We start from the raw sequence: 19,547 nt of genomic DNA, 5'->3' as shown, positions 1-19,547 counted from the left end.
GAAACAATTTGTTCTCTCGACTCGCGTTGGTTCACCTCCATTTTCGTTCAATCGAAAAACACGACTTCGAGTTTGACAGCATGTAGACGATACACTTCAATGAGAAAGTGTGCAAAATTTGGTTGATTTTTACCCAATGGTAAAAAAGTTATGCCCAGTTGAATGTGTCGCCATAATTGCGTGTTCGCCCTTTATAAACTCATTAGAAGGTACCTGGAGTGCATGTGATACAAATATCCACATTAAAATAACATTAGACATAAAGCTGCTCGTGTTAAGGTACCGCAGTGGCGACAAACTTATTTGCTTCTCATTGAGGGTAAATGGTTAAACATTATTCTGTACAAGTTTCTTTAATATACATTTTAAAAAATCTGTACATTTATCTTATTAACGACCTGTTGGGATGGAATACATCGACATAGTGACATTTGTCAATTGTCGCGCGGAGTATTTGAAAACACTCGCTTATTGGAATATCCTTGTTGCCTCCGACGAATGTGTGTAATTTTTCATCCTTCTCTGCAGATGGTAGCCACCGCAAAGCGCGCATAATTTCGACTCATTTTTCCGCCTGTTTTGTGGGACGGAAAAAGTAGAAATGAAAAGTGTCTGTCTGGTGTCTGGTAGCAAGTATTTTATGGCTGCTTTCCCATTCAACTTATTTGTTATTCTACAATGGTGCTTCTGTTTCTACGAATACCGCGCGCAAGATGAGCATTTTGAATGAAACGAGAGGCACTTTTTTTTTCGTTCAACATGGGAGAGACAAGTTCATTTATGGGTTTACATAAGGGTAGCCCTTATCGTCCAGATAGCATAGGAATACATAGAGTGTCTGATGAATAACACACATAATACTTGAACAGCTCAATGGGGACATAGTATGACCGGAGGAATAATATTCATTATGGTTATCATTACGTAGTAGTGCTGGTGTACACCTGCTCCAGCACAACTAATGGATTAGATCATACTTATCATGAGGTATATTTTTCATAAGTAGTGTATAGTCATGATATACCAGTTTGCATTATTGCATCATCATGCGAGTACTTCCGATGAACATTGGTTCGCACAATTATGACTTTATACATAATCAGCATCAGTATTGAATTTTCTTAAGTTTCCAGAATTATTTCCATTTTGATGAGTTTGTTGCGGCACTAATTGTTGAATTTGAATGGTTTTCTTATAAAAATATACAAAAAATATATGATATATATGGTTTTGAGATATAAAAGTTCTCAATATTAAATTCAATTTTTGAATTATAATTTTTAACAGTGCGTTTCAAATGTTATTTTCCGTAAATAGTTCATCCGTTTAGTACATCTGGATTTTGAGTTACGATTTTCCGAAAGAATAATCAATGATTTTAAATACGTCCTTTTGAAAAATTAGTCGTAATTTAAATTGGTGATATGAGGGGCTTAGAATGAAAGGGGTGTTTGATCGATTTCTCTACATCGACTCTCTCTTTTGGTCATAACTTAGAACCTCATCTATCGGACTCTATAGCAAACTTAAATTGGAACGTTTTTGCAGTTGAGTTATTAACTAAAGAAAAAGTTGATGAAGAGAAATCGATCAAGTCACTTACACCCCTTGCATTCTAAGCCCCTCATATGACAATGAGAATTGAGGGCCTCAGAAGGAGAGGGGTGTAAGTGACTTGATCGATTTCTCTTCATCAGCTTTTTATTTAGTTAATAACTCAACTGCAAAACTCCATAAGTGTCATCGATAAAGCGCTGCTAGTTAGAAATCACTTGCAAAAATCACAAACAAGATTGATTTTCGCGTGTCAGGCAATAGAATCATCGACAACGGTCGATGCAATTTGCTCTCAAGTAGACCGTAAAGTATTACTAGCAACACCAATCCAGAGAGAAAGCCTTTCCCGTTTTAGTTCATCCCTCATTCTCCGCTCACAAGGGTCGAATAATTACGTTCGTAATCCTTTATGTATCATTCGCCGTTCTGCACTTGTGTGCAGCGGTTCTTCACGAGAGTTAGAAAGAGACGATATGGACGGTTCAAAGTTGTATGCAGCCATCAGTCGTGCTCTCTGTTGTTAAGTTCAGCTGGGATATGTACTCAACAGGCTTCGTTCATTCACTTGGTGCACCAAAGGTTAATACTCCAATTCTGTTCAAATATCTCAATCATCCACTCTTTTTCGATTATATATCCGTGGATGTAAAGTACCATGCAACATTGTGGTTCATTGGATATTGACAGATTTCTGTGTGTCCCTGAGCGTCCGCAGAATAATCGGAGACCGCCCGAAGCCAAGAAGATGTGCCGAGTGCCCAGCCCACTTGATCGCTAAACTGGCAATGCCCGTGTTGCCAGAACTGGGCATGCCACACAATTTCCTAACACTATTGGTCATGTTTCATGCATATGGATCTCATCTCCCCATATACCTCACATTCGGTTGAGTGATCGCTCCTTCATTCTAGCCCCTTGTCATGATGCTCTTTGAAATGAGCTTTTGTCGGAACGTGCACCCAAACTAGCGTTGGCTGAAAACATTTCATTATGGCAGAAATGATGCCATTTCGTGTGCTGGAGGGTCAAATGCGCAAATAATAAGTTTTGAAAGGTTAAAAATTTGTATGTATGCGAGCAGACATCTCTTTCTGTTTTCTTTTCTCAGTTGATTTGGGATTGTGCCAAAAAAAAGTCCATACGACGTCAATGGGGATCGAACCAAGGCCGGCTGGAAATGCAAAGCTAATTAACACGACCACGCTATCCATATAGCTGCCAGTGCTGTTATATAGAAGCGTGATCATATTACACCTCATCATAAAATGAAGTTGGAAAGTGTTTCCTAAGAGGATAAAGAAGAACATGAACGAGAATATACCTTTCTCTGTCTGAGCCGTGTATTTGGCAAACTATACGAAAATCTTTCATATGCTTGTGTCTGTGTCTGTCTCCTATGTCTGTGTCTGTCTCCTATTTCGCTCATATTGGCTCTAAGATATATATATTATACAAATGATATACATGTATTGGGGAGTAGAACATTTTCTATTATTTTTCAGCTCATTTAATGTAATAAATCGGGATGCCATAACATGTGCTGAAAAATAACTTTGGGTGTGCTTTTTAGTTGTAGTAGTGACCATTTGACACCCGACGATTCATCGTGATGTTCTAGTTAGTATTCTTCTTCGTCAAACCGTCTATGTCAACAGAAAGAAACAGAAGGTTTGACATAGGTGAATATATATGTTTTTTTTTCATTTTCAGGCGGCCTTTACAAGATCATCCGTATTGAAATTGCCAGTAAAGATATTCATTCGAGATTCACTTCAATCTACATTATCATTATTCTTCAACCCTACACAACCAATGTCCTGGAAAAAAGGTAACGAAGATGGTCGAATTTCGAGCGACATAGCATGCGCTGCCATAACTATTTCGCAAATAGTGACGTCAGTCGTTGTGTTTATCTTTGATTGCCCACCGCATCCATGTGAAAATGCTATTTTCAGGAAGTAATTTATCAATTAAAAACGTACATTTTTGTAAAGCTTCCGCTGAATATGAGGCTAATGTGATAGCGTGAAGTGAATATTTGTGAAATCACGTCGAAAAAGACGGATAAATATGATAATTCCATGCGCCAATTTCACTCCCCCCACGTTAATAGAATCAAACGAAGTTTCATTATTTTACCGTTATGAAGTTGATGTTTCGAAGACTCTCAGTGTCGATGTATATGTTGTGAGATAATAATCGCCCATTAAACAAAATTTCACCGAAAATGTTACTGCTTACGAGAACTAAGCATACGACTGCTCTCTGGACCTTTTTACCACATGAATAATCGAAATAAGCCACGATATAATTGTCATCTGTTAAAAAAATAACCAGTTGAATGATTTCATGAGAATTTTGGCTCAAATTATCATGCAACCGTGAGTACTTTCAACATTGTTTTGTTTCTTCCATATACATTCCATATTGAATGCAAATAATTACGACACGATATTTTGCTTGCCAATACAGATACACTTCGTCTACTGCTCCACCTTTATATGTACCTCATTGCTACACAACCATTTCCATTGTCATTACTTTCCTACAGTATTGTTATGGTTTTTAGTTTAACAGGTATGCTTGAATTTTCATATCTTACATCAAAATTACGCACATAAATTAAAATAGTTTGCAGAACTACGATTTTATTGAACAAAATGTTCGGCTGCTTATTCACTAATACTAATGAGTGGACCTTTATAACATATCTAGATAACTGGATACACTTAGAAAAATCCTCGGTAGAAACTGCCAAATATTATATATTTGGTAATGCAAACACTAGTAGAATGTACCAATTGTTTTACATGCGTTTCACAACTATGGAACCACCCATTTTTTCTGAGTTTCCAGAGATATGTAAGGAGTCGGTTGAATTGAAGTATAAAGTGTAGGATATAACAACTATCTTCATTTATTTTATTTCTTTATTTCGTCAAACTATAGTAGACAACAAATTACATACATTACATTACAATTACAATATACTTAATGAATAATTTATAGCTATATTTATAAAAATCAATTATAAGAGGTATCATGTCTTTAATATTAATAATAAATTACGAACTGCAACGCAGCAAACATATATTACAAAACTGTTATTCACGAATACAATGATCTTTCAGTCAATGACTTTTTCAATAATGACGAAGAATCGTCATTGTCACATCAATTACATTACTGTAATTATTGTACGTTCTCATCATTCTATTAAGTGGACCATTCATAGCATATAAAGTTCGAAATAAAGTTGGTTTGAACAAATTCCGTGCTCGCAAGGCTCGTGTTGGTGCATAAAAATTTAGATTTTCAAGTAAGTTTTCAGAGCTAATCCTGTGTGAAACTAAGTCAATTAAACATGAAATTGTGGCATTTTCTCTGAGTTTCTCAAGTGTTTCAATATTTATTAAAATTCAACGAGCTTCATATGGGGGAAGGGGAGATGTTGTCCAGCCTAGCTTTCTCAGGGCAAATAATAAAAATTGTTTGTGTACTGATTCTATTCGATTGGAGTGCAATTCTTGATAGGGTGCCCATACAACACTGCAATATTCTAAAATAGATCTAACAAAACTTTTATACAATGTTTTTATTGTGTATGGATCACTGAAATTGTAACTAAATCTTTTTATGAAACCGAGCATTCTATTTGCTTTATTGATCATTGTATTGTAATGTTCGCCAAAAGTGAGTTTCGAATCAAGAATTATACCTAAATCTCTAATTTTGACGCATCTCTCTACAGTTTCAAATCCTAGAGAACATATGAAGTCATAAGTTTCATGTTTTCGAGTATACGATATAATATTACATTTTTTTCACATTAATATCTAAAAGACTTTTCACGCACCATTCGAAGAAAACATCTACTTCTTGTTGGAAAATCACAAGGTCACTACATTTGGTTACTTCCATGTACAATTTCATATCATCAGCATATATTAGAATGTTGAGGTTAGTTAATACTAGTGACACATCATATACGAATAGGATGAAAAGTAAAGGGCCTAAGTGAGAACCTTGTGGAACTCCAGATGTAACATTCACCGGATTAGAGATTTTTCCTCTAAAGTGAACAAACTGTGTTCTATTGGTGAGGTAAGATTCTACCCACTTTAATAAAGTTCCAGTTACTCCCATACGTTGGAGCTTGAAAATAAGCATTGGACTATCTACTCTGTCGAGAACCTTGCTAAAGTCTGTATAAAGAGTCTCGACAGCGTTGCCTCTATCCATTACCGCAAGAGAATAGGATACAAATTCTAACAGATTTCAGTCAACTGAGGATAGCCAGCTGACTATCTGACTGACTATATGCATAGTCAGTGAGTAATGACTTTTGGCTTCTTCACGCAGTTTCTCTGCCAAAAAGACTGAACAGTCAGTCGGGCGTTCAGTCGCTATCTCCCTCTACCTACTCGACTATATAATTTCATTCTTCCCAGTCAAATTGTCCACATTGCATTTTGAAGTGACTTCCCCTAAAACGAATTAGTTCCTCTCTTTCTCTCTCCCATGTACATGTACATGCATCGATGTTTGAGTTCAACGTGGTTTGACATACGCTACAGGTTCTTTGGTCGATTCTCTTTATCTACATTCTCTTTCATTAATAACTCAGCAGTAACAGGATTTCCTTATGTGTTCGACGACAAGGAGTGTGAAAGGGGACCTCGTTTATCAAACTACATGGCAAAACTGGAGTTAAATCTGCCTGAAAAGCCGTGGTTATTGAAAGAGAATCGATCAAAGAAGATAGACCCCTTTTGACATGTTGATCTAGAAATGTCTAAGTTCGTTGGTTTGAGTTCACGATGGGTAGACAATAAACCGTCCATTGATGGGGTAACTTCTTTTTTTGCATCAGAAATCATGTTTTCGTTCCTCTTTATATGGACGTGAAAATAATATTGCGTACGCGGGTATGAATTAGTGTCAGGGGGAAATGGAAGTGTGGATTGAAGTCAGTTGAATGAAGAGGCAAATATGTATTCATTAGTCGAGTCAGTTAAAATAACCACTGACTGGACTAGTTCACCAGTCATTCTCGCTAGTCAACGCTGGTCAATTCATTTTCTAGTCAAGTCACTTTTTGTTGGCGGTGACTGCCGAAGCAGTTCTAGTCGAAGCAAAGCTGCTGGGAGTAGAGTCGGTCCTCATTTTTCACCTTCGAAGATTTCGGGCCCTGGTTATGAAACACTGTAATTTTTGGTTTTCTTGAATGTTTCGCTCTTGAACACAACAATAAAGTTCAAATGACCAGTCTATTAAAAGAAGATACATGTTATATCCTACACTATATACTTCAATTCAACTAACTTCATACATGTCTCCCGAAACTCAGAAAAAAAAAATTGATTCGGGCGTATTAACCATTTTTACTGTTGCCATAAGGCAATACGGATGTATAATAAGGATATAATTCTAATACGTGCATTTTCGGCGGGAAAATATAACCGACATTGGGCTTAGAAATCATGATTCTGCTTGACATATATGTTTATTAGTACGGTCGAAAATGATAATAGATTGGTAGCATATACCAAAAAATTAGTTTTATTTACTAATTATTTCTTTCAGTGTATGTACAATAGTTTACGACAACGATGACGATTTTGACAGCTTGTAGGAGTGCAGCATCTCTGGCACTCATATCCGTGGAAGAAATTAGCACGAAAGAAATTAGAAATGAAAATTATTGATAATAATTATCTTTTCTGTCTCCAATAAATATTTTGATTGATAGTTTAAAGTCATCTTTAAGCAGTGAAAGAGTCTTGAACGAAATTTATTTCTTATGGCAAACTTCGTCCCGCCCACCAATTTATTTTTTGTTATCAATACCTTCAAACATTTAGGTTTTTTTACTAAGCGCAAGTTCATGAGTGCAATCGCGGAACTGTTCATTGATTGATCTTCTAATCGACCCCGTTGAATTTATCTTTTACTAAAAAAATCCTAGTCCTTCTACCAAAACTCATCATTATAATATAATTTATGTTTTATTTGTATGGCCGATACCTCCCCCCCCCTCTTTAGTAATTTGAGTAGGATTAGAAATTAATTTACTTTCATTTATCCCCCTAATAAATGAAAATATATTAATATCGGAAAGAAGTTTAAAATAACCCCACCCCCCTAAGAGAGGGGGTGGAGTGTCTAACCACCATAGAAACATTTATTGCACCCTAAAACCTCTATATGCCTAATTTGGTAATTTGCTTGATTGATTCTCGAGTAATGCAGAATTGTGTTTCATTTGTATGGATCTACCCGACCGATTCGGCTGGAATTTTGACGTGGGACTACGTCTAACCGGAATATGGAGATAACATGAAAACTTAAACAAAGAACATGCAGGAGAAAATGAAAGATTTCAAATGCTTTTAACTCGAGAATTTCTTAATATATCGGAACAATGTTTGCATTAATTGATAGGATATATGTCTACGCATCTATCACAATGAGTGAAATCTCATTTTTCGTGAGATAAACAATTGAACAACTGTGAAATTTTAAGCGTTATCTACATGCCACGTTTTTATTGGTCTGATTTACGGCCATCAAAATAAATGTACCTGGGGAAATCCGCTTTGCAGTTACATTCAAGTTGAGGGAATTTTTGTTACCATCGATGTATGTCCCCTAACACAGTCTCCAATGTGCCTGGGGAAATTGGCATTGACAATACATGCAAATTGGGGGAAATTTTGTTCCCATCGAAATTTGTTCTCTAGAACAACCATAAAAACCAAGGTGGCTTACATTACACGGCGTTTGTTCAAATTATTTACTTACACAGCAAATATGTTAAATTCAATTGAATTCGAAAATTATTTGATTCTATCAATAATTTAATCAATACAAACAAATGATTACTAAGCCAACGGTAGTCCCACGTCAACCTTATATCATAGATATACCCCACCCATTTTTTTATCAGCATAAAAAATTTATTATCTAAGGCATATCTAAGGCATAGCCGTTTTATGATATCTAATTTTTTCGATTTTTTCAAAAACACTATTTAGAGATTTTTGAAAAATGAAAAATATTTAATTTTTAACCAAAATGGCCGCCGTTTCGACAATTATTCGAATTTTCAAAAACCCGTTTGTAACGCTTTAGGTATTGTCCTAAAAGTGATATTCAACTGGAGATAGTCAGCAGATGAAGAAAGTCGCCTTTGTATTCAATTGGAAATGAGTATTGTTTTTTTCCAGCAGTTTCTCCGTATATATGACTCAAAAGTCATTCGGGCGTTTGGTTGCTAACTCACTCTACGACTCGACTATCACATTTAATTCTTCTCAGTCAAATGGACTTCAGTGCATATTGAAGTGAATCTCTTCAAAATAAATTCGTTTTTCTCTCTCATGTATCACGTATGGATGTATGCTGTTTGAGTTCAACGTGATTTGACATATACTACAGGTGAGCTAGATTTTTTTAGTATCGTACACGAAAATTACTCACACATATAAAATAGCGTGCAGTGTTGTGCTCAGAAAGATTGACAAATTTGTGAATTTTGTTGATATAAACCCGTTTTCTGTATGTTTTCATTCGCAAAATTGAACTCGGAGACAAAGTGAACTAAAATTTTGTTTAGAATTCCTCCCAAACTACACGCTATTTATCAATACTAACGCGAGGACTTTGATAGCTTACCTGATAACTGTCTAAGTTCATTTGTTTGAGTTATAATATAAAATTATTATCAGACACAATTTTCCCAAAAAAAAATTCACCACTTATCCAACCTTAAAACCCTACACCCAAATTTAATTTTTAGCGCATGTTTTGTCATGCTGATTTATTACATTAAATGAGCCCAAAACAACAGAAAATGTCATGACTCTCAAATACTGGTAAGCATTTGTGCAATTCCAAATGAAATCGATCTAAAAATGCGATTTTAAAAACTTGTAATTTTGATTCGAACGAAAGTTTGTATTCCGTTTGGGTTGGAGGAAATATGAGTTTTCCACACCATTTGGGAATTTTTTGACTCAATTGTAACTCTTGAAAAGGGCGTATCGAGTTTAGTAAGAGAAATATTTGATAATTTATATCTCAAAAACTATAAGTCGTATCGAAATAGTGTCTTAGAAAGAATTATACAGTATTGATGTTAAAACGTAAAAAAAATGCCCTGCGAAAAAATGTAAGTACTCTTTTTTTATTTACAAAAAAAACTTCTATTTGCAATATCTAAAATAAATATTTTAATTTTTTTTTTAATTTTATCATATAAGATAGAAGACATGTAAAACAAATAAAGAATGGGTACAAAATGATAACACTATTTTTGACAAACTTTGTGGAATATCGAATTTTTATGATTTTTTTTATATGAAAAAAATAAAAAAATTAAAAAATGTGTATTTTAGATATTGCAAATTCAAGTTTTTTTAAGCCAATAAAAAAAAATACTATTTTTTCTCAGTGTATATTTTTTCATGTTTGGACATCAAAACAAGAGACACATTGCAAATAAGCAAGCATTAAACCTGTTCACATACTTTGCCACATACACGGCCCAGATGTAGTACCTCAAATACAGACGAGTTTTGTTTACCCGAATTCAAGCTACAGAAATGAATGTTACTCGCACGATTCTTTGTACGAAACATGTGATTCATAGGTAGAATTTTTACGGACGAAGCGTGCCTTAGGATATAATTTCAATAAGAATTTATGGTTTTAATGGGAAAGATTGTTACTAGAGATAGGGGAAATCCAACCAAGGATTTTCCAATATGAATGTAAGAGTTTTCCATACTAATGGAGAAGGTAGAAGAATAAACAGAGAGTAGGTAATACAATTGGTAAATTCAAGAAGAGAAGCTAGAAAAATAAAGAGGAGGTCTTGATTCATAGCACAAACTACTAAGTTGTTTTTATTCTTAGAGAGTTGAAAAATGCAGAAGGTCGCTCGGTCCGTTACACATACCAAAAAGAATATAGGTCCACGTTTATGTTCACGTTATCTCCTTCTTACTCTTAGAAAACACTTTCCAACTTCATTTTACAATGAGGTGTAATATAATCACGCAATATTGCAACAGTAACAGCTATGTAGACAGCGTGGTCGTGTAGAACAGCCTTGCATTCCAGCTGGCCTTGGTTCGATCCCCGTTAACATCGTTTTGACTTTTATTCGGGTTCAATCCCAAGCTGGCGTTCAGTCTGAGAGAAAGAGATGTCTGCTCCCACACATACAAACATTTTAAAGCTTTTGAAAAAAGTGCTTTTATTTGTTCATTTCACCTTTCAGCACATGAAAAAGCTTTGTTACTGCCAAAGATGAAATGTTTTCTGCCAACGCTAGTTGGGATGTAGTCTGATAATTCAAACATATATAAACTTCGCCAACTTCGATTCTCGTTACAAAATAAATTAATCCGAACAACTCATCATTGAGTTATACGACACATCTAGTACAGCCCTGGCATGAAAAAGCGAAAACCACCGGCAGAAATATCTCTGATTTTTTATGTCATCATCAGTGCCGCCACCACACACAAAAGCTTTCATGACGGTAGGCAAAAAAACTGCTACCCGACAAAACTGAAGTGGCATCTCCGACCAGATAAAAAAAAGACCACCAACAAGAACCCGCTAACATACTGAGACTGCGAGTAAACAAATCTTATGAAGCATGAGTAACTGGGAACAGTCGAAACGAACTGGAGGAGAAATGTTCTTTTCGAAAAGCTTCCATTTCACGCTATATATATTCTCGCTCCCCGCTGCCACAGGAATGTGTTTAAAACACGATGCTTCGGCTTACATTATGATTTTTATGATTATACATTGCCATAAAGTATGCTTGTTTATGTATATGCGACGGTTTACATACATTTTAAAACACGCTGGTCTTGAAGTCGCGTTGGTGGCTTTTTCACTTTCCCCACTTTATGAAATATTCACGCACAGTTGGTTCTACATTTAAGTGAAGGGGAAAAGTTTTCGCGTCGGAACACACCATATGGAATTAGTTTTCAAAATATATCACGTTAAATCACTGTGAGTTTGCATTTTCATGAACCCAACTTTAAGTTTGGGGTTTCTTTCTTCTTCACTATGCTGCCCTCTCTGCAAATCTTGTAACGACAGCGTTATTGCGCCTGAAATCAAATCTTTTTTGACATCATTGAAACCATCCGCTACTTGTACTCATCTCAAAATCCGTAACATTTTTGACGTAGGACCACGTCTTTCATTATGGGTGTCAAATCAGAAAACAGGTCACGTTTTTATGTAATAAAGTTAACGTTAATAACTATTTTTACTGAGAACGGATTTTAACGATTTTCATACCAATATTAACGGAAATTTTCTAAGATTTGTTTGATATGCTATATATTACAATCCCATGGTATATGGTTTAAGTTGATGAAAATCGGAAGCATTCCCATTTCCCCATACATTTTTTCTGTCCATTAGTGTACATTCCCGAACAGAGCTGTCAATAACGAGCAACTTATGCAGCCGCTAGAATAGAAAAATTACGGGTATTACTTGATTCAAGTTCTACTCACTAACGTTTTCTTCTTACCTTTCTATTTCTAGGTTACAATTTTCGCGCCAAAACTGCGCTTCGTGATGTTGGATAGTGAGAGTGTGGAAAAGAGTGTTGTAAAAGCCTGTATTAAGGCTAATTTATATTTGAAATAATAATTTAAGGAATCCTTCCTTCATCATGGCGACAAAGAACAGCGGTGGAACTCTACCACCAGATAGTAGTACAAAAATAAATTATTATACTGATACAATGCCATTATGGATGGATCCTTACGGTGAGTTTGGGGCAGCGCACTTCCTTCTACTTAAAGCAGAAGAAGGTTGCACCCTTCCGAAGAACCCGTTTATAGTTGGCAAATCTATTGAAGATGCTGTGAAGGGTAATATTGAAAACGCCCACACCGAAGAAATCGTACACGGTACGTTTTAAAAGTTAGGAAACCCGAACAAGTCGAAGTACTGCTTTCATTAAAAACATTGATTGATGGAACCAAAATTAGTATCAACAAAAACATTTCCAAAATGCGTCGTTACATGCTGGGAGGCCTTGAGATGCCTGAAGACGATCTCATGAAGAGCCTAAGCGATTAAAATGTGACAAAAATATATCGCATGACGAAAAAAGGAAACGATGGTATTATCACTCCTGTTCCAACCTTGATTCTAACCATATTGGGTACTGTTCCTCCTCGGTGTATAAATTTTGGCCCTCTAAAAGTTCCAACCCACCCATATGTCCCAGAATCTATGATGTGTTACGAGTGCTGGAATATTGGTCACACCAAGGCTCGACGCCCAAGGAAGGAACCGCTTTGCGGCACTTGTGGCGAAGAGCATAAAATTGTCGGTGAAACCAAATGTAACAAACCTTTGTTTTGTCTAAGATGCAAAACAGCTGATCACGGTTGTTTCAATAGAAAGTGTCAGCATTATCAGGATGAAAAAGAAGTCCAACGGCTTCACTTCCTAAAGGGTCTCTCTTTCGAAGAAGCGCGCAGAATAGCAAAAGGCGGTAACACTACCTATGCTGGAGTAGCGCAACAGAGGCTAACTATAAACAAAACTTAGGGAGAATTTAATAAAATAATCGATATTAAAAATCGTAGGATCGAAGATCTTAAAAACCAAATTGCAAATTTGAACAAAAAAAAAGATTTGCTTTGCGTAAACGAATCTTTGACAGAAATGGACACGGAAAGTGAACGCGAAAACATTAACATTGAAAAGAACACTGAAGAACAGAAAGAACACACCATATACATTAACAAAAACGGACGAAGAAACACAAACGACATTTAACAATTGACAACGGACAACAACAAGCTAAAAAAACTCCGACAAGAGAAAACTTAAAAATTCCGCCAAAAACAAAATAAATTACCAAAGAACCACGCACAATCGAACCCAACGACACACAAATGGAAACGAATATGTAAATTGACAATTCTTTTAATAAAATGAGGCTACAGTCATTCGCTCCTGGTAGCAGTACATCTGCCCCACCCAAAACTAAATTTAAAAAATGGCCAATATTATTACAAGAATTAATTTCAATAATTTTACTAATCTAGCCGTCCAATGGAACGTAAGACTTGCAACTTCTAATTTCAGAAATAAATCCCATTGTTTTATGCATCCAGGAAACAATGACTCCTGGTTATTTTTGCTCTAGTTACATAAAAAACTATGTAACCAACTTCTAAGAAGGTCCCACCCCCTCTGCAAATAGGGTTGCAATTGCAATAAAAACTGGAACCCCCCATAAGCTGCTTAAACTTAAAACTTCGATGCAAGCAATAGAAATTTTAGTTAAATTCCCAATTGCAGTTACAGTTGTGAGCCTGTACATCCCACATCATGCCGACTTGGCTGCACTAGGTGGTCAACTGGATCATCTAGTGCGCCAGCTTCGCTCCCCATTTATAATCACGGGTGATCTCAACGCTCGCTCTCAATAATGGTCAACATACCAGATTACACTTTTCTAATAGTCTCACAACCACCATAAATCTGACTATCGCTTCTAGTCAACTTGTTTCGAAGCTATTATGGACTGTCTATGATGACAACTGTAATAGTGATCATTTCACCATTATTATTTCCCTTGGTCAGTCTTCTCCGGAAGTCCCCACTAGACCAAGGTAGAAATTTGAACATGCAGATTGGACTAGTTACCAGTAGAATACTGAAAACCGCCTCCTATCCAGACAGGATAAGTCTGCAGAAACTTTTTCTCCAAACCATCCTCAAAATTGCATTAAAACACATTCCGAGAACCAGTGAAAACCTTGGAAAGCGGTGCGTCCCTTGGTGAATCCCCGAGGTAAAAACTGCTATTAAATGCAGAAGAAAGGCTTTACGAAAATGGAGGAACATCAACTCAAATAGTCCGCTCAAGCCCATTCTGTTGAAGGAATTCCAGAAGGCACGCAGTGAAGCTAGGTCTGCCATATTTAAAGCCAAACAAGACAACCGGGCCAAATTTGTTGAAGACATCAACCCACAAACGTCTTCAAAGCAGTTATGAAGTAATATCGGAAGGCTAAATGGCAAAAAGAGAAAAAACTAATATAATCTCCTTATTGACGGTCAATATACTATTGACCATAAAACAATAGCAGAAGCTTTTGAGTAAAATTTTACCAGACCTCGTCCAACCATAACTACAAAAGTCTTTTCCAAACCAGAAAAGCCGAATGTGAAAAGGAACTCGCTGACTTCAGCTCCGATTCTGAGTTTGATTACAATAGGGACTTTTCCATCATCGATCTTGTATGGGCACTTAGTAGAGTTAAAGAAGGCTCTACAGGACCAGACGAGATTAACTATCCTATGTTGAGAAACCTGCCCAACCTTGGAAAAAAGTCCTATTGATACTTTATAATGAGGTATGGTCCAGCGGGAATATTCCCGATTGCTGGAAAGAAGGTTTGATAGTTCCACTTCCGAAACCAGATAAAAACCCATAACATCTTCTGGACTATTTCCGACCTATAACTCTTTTGAGTTGTGTTGGAAAAGTTTTAGGAAGGATAGTAAATCGACGCTTAAAGACCTTTTTAGAGTCTAATAAGCTGCTCGATCCAAGGCGGTATGCTTTTCGTGCAGGAAAATGCACAAAAGATCACCTAGAAGAGTTGGAGGCTACTGTACATGACGTTATTGAGAAAGATCACCACGCAGGTGTGGCATCACTTGATCTAAGTAAGGTATTTGATCGAGCTAGGAGGTATCCAGTATTGAAGATTCTCTTCGACTGGGGGATCCGTGGAAGACTAGGTTTTTACATTAAAAGTTTTCTTGAAAACAGAACTTTTAAAACCATAGTCAACAACACGAAATCTTCATTAAAAGTCCAAGAAAATGGATTTCCCCAAGGCTCGGTTATATTACCAACCCTCTTCACCATTATTATGCAATCCGTTTTTGCAAAAATTCCAGAGAATGTGAAAATCCTTGTTTATGCAGATGACATTGTGCTAGTTTCAGTTAGTGTCGCTGCATCAGCAACAAGGAAAAGGCTTCAGAAAGCAATTGATTCCGTTCAAAACTGGGCCCAAAATATTGATTTCACTCAAAAGATACAGCACACAAAAGAAGCTAGAATTAGGAATAATATTGGACAGAACTTAAGCGACATTTTAGATAATGATAAAACACAAGAAAATAATCTAATTCAATTTTTAAAAGAAACAGAACTTTATAAAGAAATCAAAAGAATATCGGATACGAATGAATCGTTGGATTTGAAGTATCCGTGAACAAAGGAAAAGAGGAAGAAGAATAGAAAAAACAAAGGAGAGCGAAAAGAGAATATTTGCGAAGTAAACTCATCCATTGCATAGTAAGTAAGCTGTCGCTAGTGTATAAGTATTGCATATCCTCCGAGGAAAATTCTCAGGATCTTCCTGTTCCCGAAACAACACACATCGCTTATTCTGCTCGTTTAGTGTTTTATGTTTCGCCTCGAGCTGTGAACGCTAGCGAATATTTCACTTGAAGTGCATCTGGCATTGTATTCAACACAGCCATGGTAAAGCAGGGAGAAAAGAGAAGAGTGCAAATGATTATAGGTCGCTTCTAGCCGTCAGTATCTGGCTTTGTGTGTATTGCTTGTTTTCGTTTTGCGAAACTTAGAGCTTGTTCATTTCTTGTACATGTGAATAGCACTCCTTCAATACTTTTAGTTGCCATTCGTATTTGCTCTCATTCGCTTCAGCTCTGTTTTAATGCTCCTAGCTTTGTTGACGGTTTTGACCGAGAGTCGAGAAACGATTTTTCATAAACGGTCATTCTCGCGATGTTTCATTTTTATCGCTGCAACTGTGTGCATCTGTTAGACGCGTGGTTGATGCTTATTGAATGGCGATTCATGGAAGATGCCTCTCGTTAAATACTCAGTGCAATACGTGCATTGATATAAAAAAACGAATTGCGACACATGATCAATTAGTGTATTGTTCTCGCAAAGGCAAGAAAGAATCGTTTTTTCTCGAAATGATTCTACAAAACCACGCAAGCCGTTAAACATTTTCAGGGTCCCCGGAACTTTTTACTAAAGAGTTAATTATGAAATTTTGACGTACTCGCAAATAATATCCGAAATGAAAAACCAACAAATTTGAAAAAAAGATTACGTAGTCCTACGTCCTAAACGATCTTGTCTTGGATACAACCCCTAGAATTTTTTCGTTAGTTTATGAAGAATTTTTCTCTATGGCGGATTTTTTTCCATTCTTTTCAACAAACACAATTGTAATGACTATCCACATTCCATTCAATTTCAACACGGAATTCAAAACACGGAATAGCTGCATTAGACCCGGAACTTCTCTTCTCAAAACGACGTACAAACAACTCTAGTCAATCCATATCATTTCCCGAACCGGGGACTGGGTCATCCGTTGCATTCCATCTTAATTACTGAACAACTTTTTACAGTCTCCAAACGTGGAAACCGTGACTTGAGTTAATGCGCTTCTCCATTATAATAATTATTGAAATGAAATCGTCTAATTAAAATGGTAAGTTGCACATCGAGTTGTATCTGCGCGCTCGCCACGGGGTATGAATTAATCATAATTACGAAGTATACTTTCGCCTCCCAGTATATAATTATTTCAAGCGACAACTTTGGGATTCCTCATGGGGACATACTTAGGGGAAGCGAAGGATGAGTCGGGCAACTATGCTACGTGGAAGTAAGAAAATAAAAACGAAATCTCCTCCCACATACACAAAGAGCATAATTGCGGCTTCGCAGCCGCTGGTAGACTTACCTCCTTTCACGTGCACTTCGCGACTTAAAATAGTTCCGATTAAGTTTTTTAATTTACATCTGAAATAAAAAAGATAACGAAGAAAAGTTGAATAAATGACCATTCGGAATGAATATATTTCTAATGTTTATGGTTCTGCAGTTTCTAGTTAAATATGATGAAAGGTTTTTGATTCAAAGCAGCTCTGCTTTGTGACATTCATTCAATCGTTCATTTAATTGTACGTTATAGTTCGATACGACACATAGAGTAAAATACAATTCTTTTGTCCGTTTTAGTTCAGTGCAAAAAAGATTTTTTTTCGCAAGCCTGCATATTTCTTGTAGGGTGCCAAATCAGAAACATGTCACTACTATTTTGCTATTTTGCGAAAGAATTTTGATAATTTGCATACAAACCGAATCAAAATTTGTTTAGTATGCCGATAAGTGCTATACGTTTGTTCTATGTTTTTCTATGTTCCTGAACCAAATCGTCAATATCGTACACAAAATGTAGCCATGTTTCAGTTTTAATATACCATTACCTCTGCACAGTGGCGTAGCGTGAACGAGTCACACCAGGAGCAGGTGTCTTGGATGTCAGCCCCTCCATTCAACCTTTTTTTCAATTATTTTAGCGTAACTTAGGTTCGCATGAGTTCCAGCCTAGCTGTTGCCAAAATGTTTTTTCATTCGTTTATTATTGTTTTACGCCAGCAAGATATATTTGATTCCGCATCGAAAGCGATCACTACATTCTAGTTCGAATGTTTGTGTATAATGAAGTGCTAACCGAAGCAGAGTTCTTTCTGAAGTGGATTCGTACTAGGGTCTTGGTAACCCTATCCCAACCAACACAAAATGAGCGAAAGCATCATAGAATGTGATCAAGCTTTCAATTCAGTCGGGCTGTGAAAATTCTGAAACTTGAAGTTTGAAGTTTGTTTCGCAATGTGAGTGTTACTTGGGGTGTGTTTTTCAAACTCAAACTTTGTTTCAAGCTCACTGCATGATTTGGAAGCGTTTCTTGAAATTCCCACTACACGATGAACTGTAACACATCCAATGCAGTCCAATGATTGGCATCATCCAGATTAATTCCAATGACCTTCATAATGTCCACGGAGTCTTGATATCACTAGCAAAAGCTTTCTTTACAAAATTTTGACTATCGACTTTTTAGTTCGCTGTCAGATGCTGACATGTGTCGAGCTGTGAAATTTATTTATGCGAACTACAACAGGCTGATCACAGTTAATGAAGTTTTATGCGATCCTGCCAAGAACTCGAATACTCGATCAAGATCGCGGTCCCTTTCACCAACAGTTCGTGATTTAAGAATTCTATGGCATCTGTACTTCTGATATGATGTACAACGTGGAGTAGATCTAGCGTAGACATATTTGCAAACTGATGGATTATCTCTAGGTAAGGTTGGGACCCGACATTTTTTCTGCACGAAAGACTTGCTTACACGGCCCCAACCACGCGTTTGTGATCGTTCTCGTTGATCTGACGTTTTTTCCCGGATCTTCGTTTCAGACGTTCTTCGAATCGTTTTAAGATACCAGACGCCGTGAAATTCGTGATTCTCAACTTCTTTCCGATGACACGATGCGACAGATGCTTAGTCTCGAAGAAATGGTGCAAAACTTTTTCGCACACGCACGCTGTTCTCACGTCGCCATTTTGAAAACTTCTGCGCACCTGATGAATTCAACTCGCAGAGTGAAAACAATACACAACAAATCTATGCAAAACAATCAAAACAAAACAAAACAATCTATGCAAAATTTCAAATAATTTCACCCAACGGATCGAAAGTTAGAGCAAGCTGAGTGTGTGCGGATTTTAAAAGGTACACCTTTATCCGAGCACATAGAAGAGATAAGCGGTAGCATGGCCCTGGTGTTACCCGCCCCTGTACACTACGCCACTGGCTTCTGCAAAACCAAATGTTCAGCATCGTGTACCATCATTAGCAAACGAGAAAAAGAATGAAAAGCGAGGGTACCTTTGCTGTGGCTAAACGTTGGTAACTGCTGTAATATCGTGCGGATCGGGCGCGTAGAACCGTTTATTTCAGTTTGAGTTCTCAAAATACGCACAAAAAAGACTCAATGCAGAGCTTGTACTGACGCGTAGAAGCGAAGAAGCAAAATCACACAATAAAATGCAACCTCGAACAAATTTG

At 36.7% G+C, this 19,547-nt stretch overlaps 1 protein-coding gene across 7 annotated transcripts in view; it reads right to left on the bottom strand.

The window, feature by feature from the left end:
- The window catches only part of LOC129770824 (cell adhesion molecule Dscam2), a 388,958-nt gene that overhangs the window by 160,927 nt on the left and 208,484 nt on the right, over positions 1-19,547 (bottom strand). For all 7 annotated transcript variants that reach the window (XM_055773919.1, XM_055773924.1, XM_055773923.1 and 4 more), the window contains exon 5: positions 17,373-17,431. In XM_055773919.1, coding sequence (XP_055629894.1) covers positions 17,373-17,431 — 59 coding nt within the window. The remainder of the gene's footprint in view (positions 1-17,372; positions 17,432-19,547) is intronic.

This window comes from Toxorhynchites rutilus, chromosome 2 (genome assembly GCF_029784135.1).
Source record: "Toxorhynchites rutilus septentrionalis strain SRP chromosome 2, ASM2978413v1, whole genome shotgun sequence".
Lineage (NCBI taxonomy): Eukaryota > Metazoa > Arthropoda > Insecta > Diptera > Culicidae > Toxorhynchites > Toxorhynchites rutilus.
The sequence above is the reverse complement of the archived record's forward strand: the minus strand, read 5'-3'. Positions and strand labels throughout refer to the sequence as shown.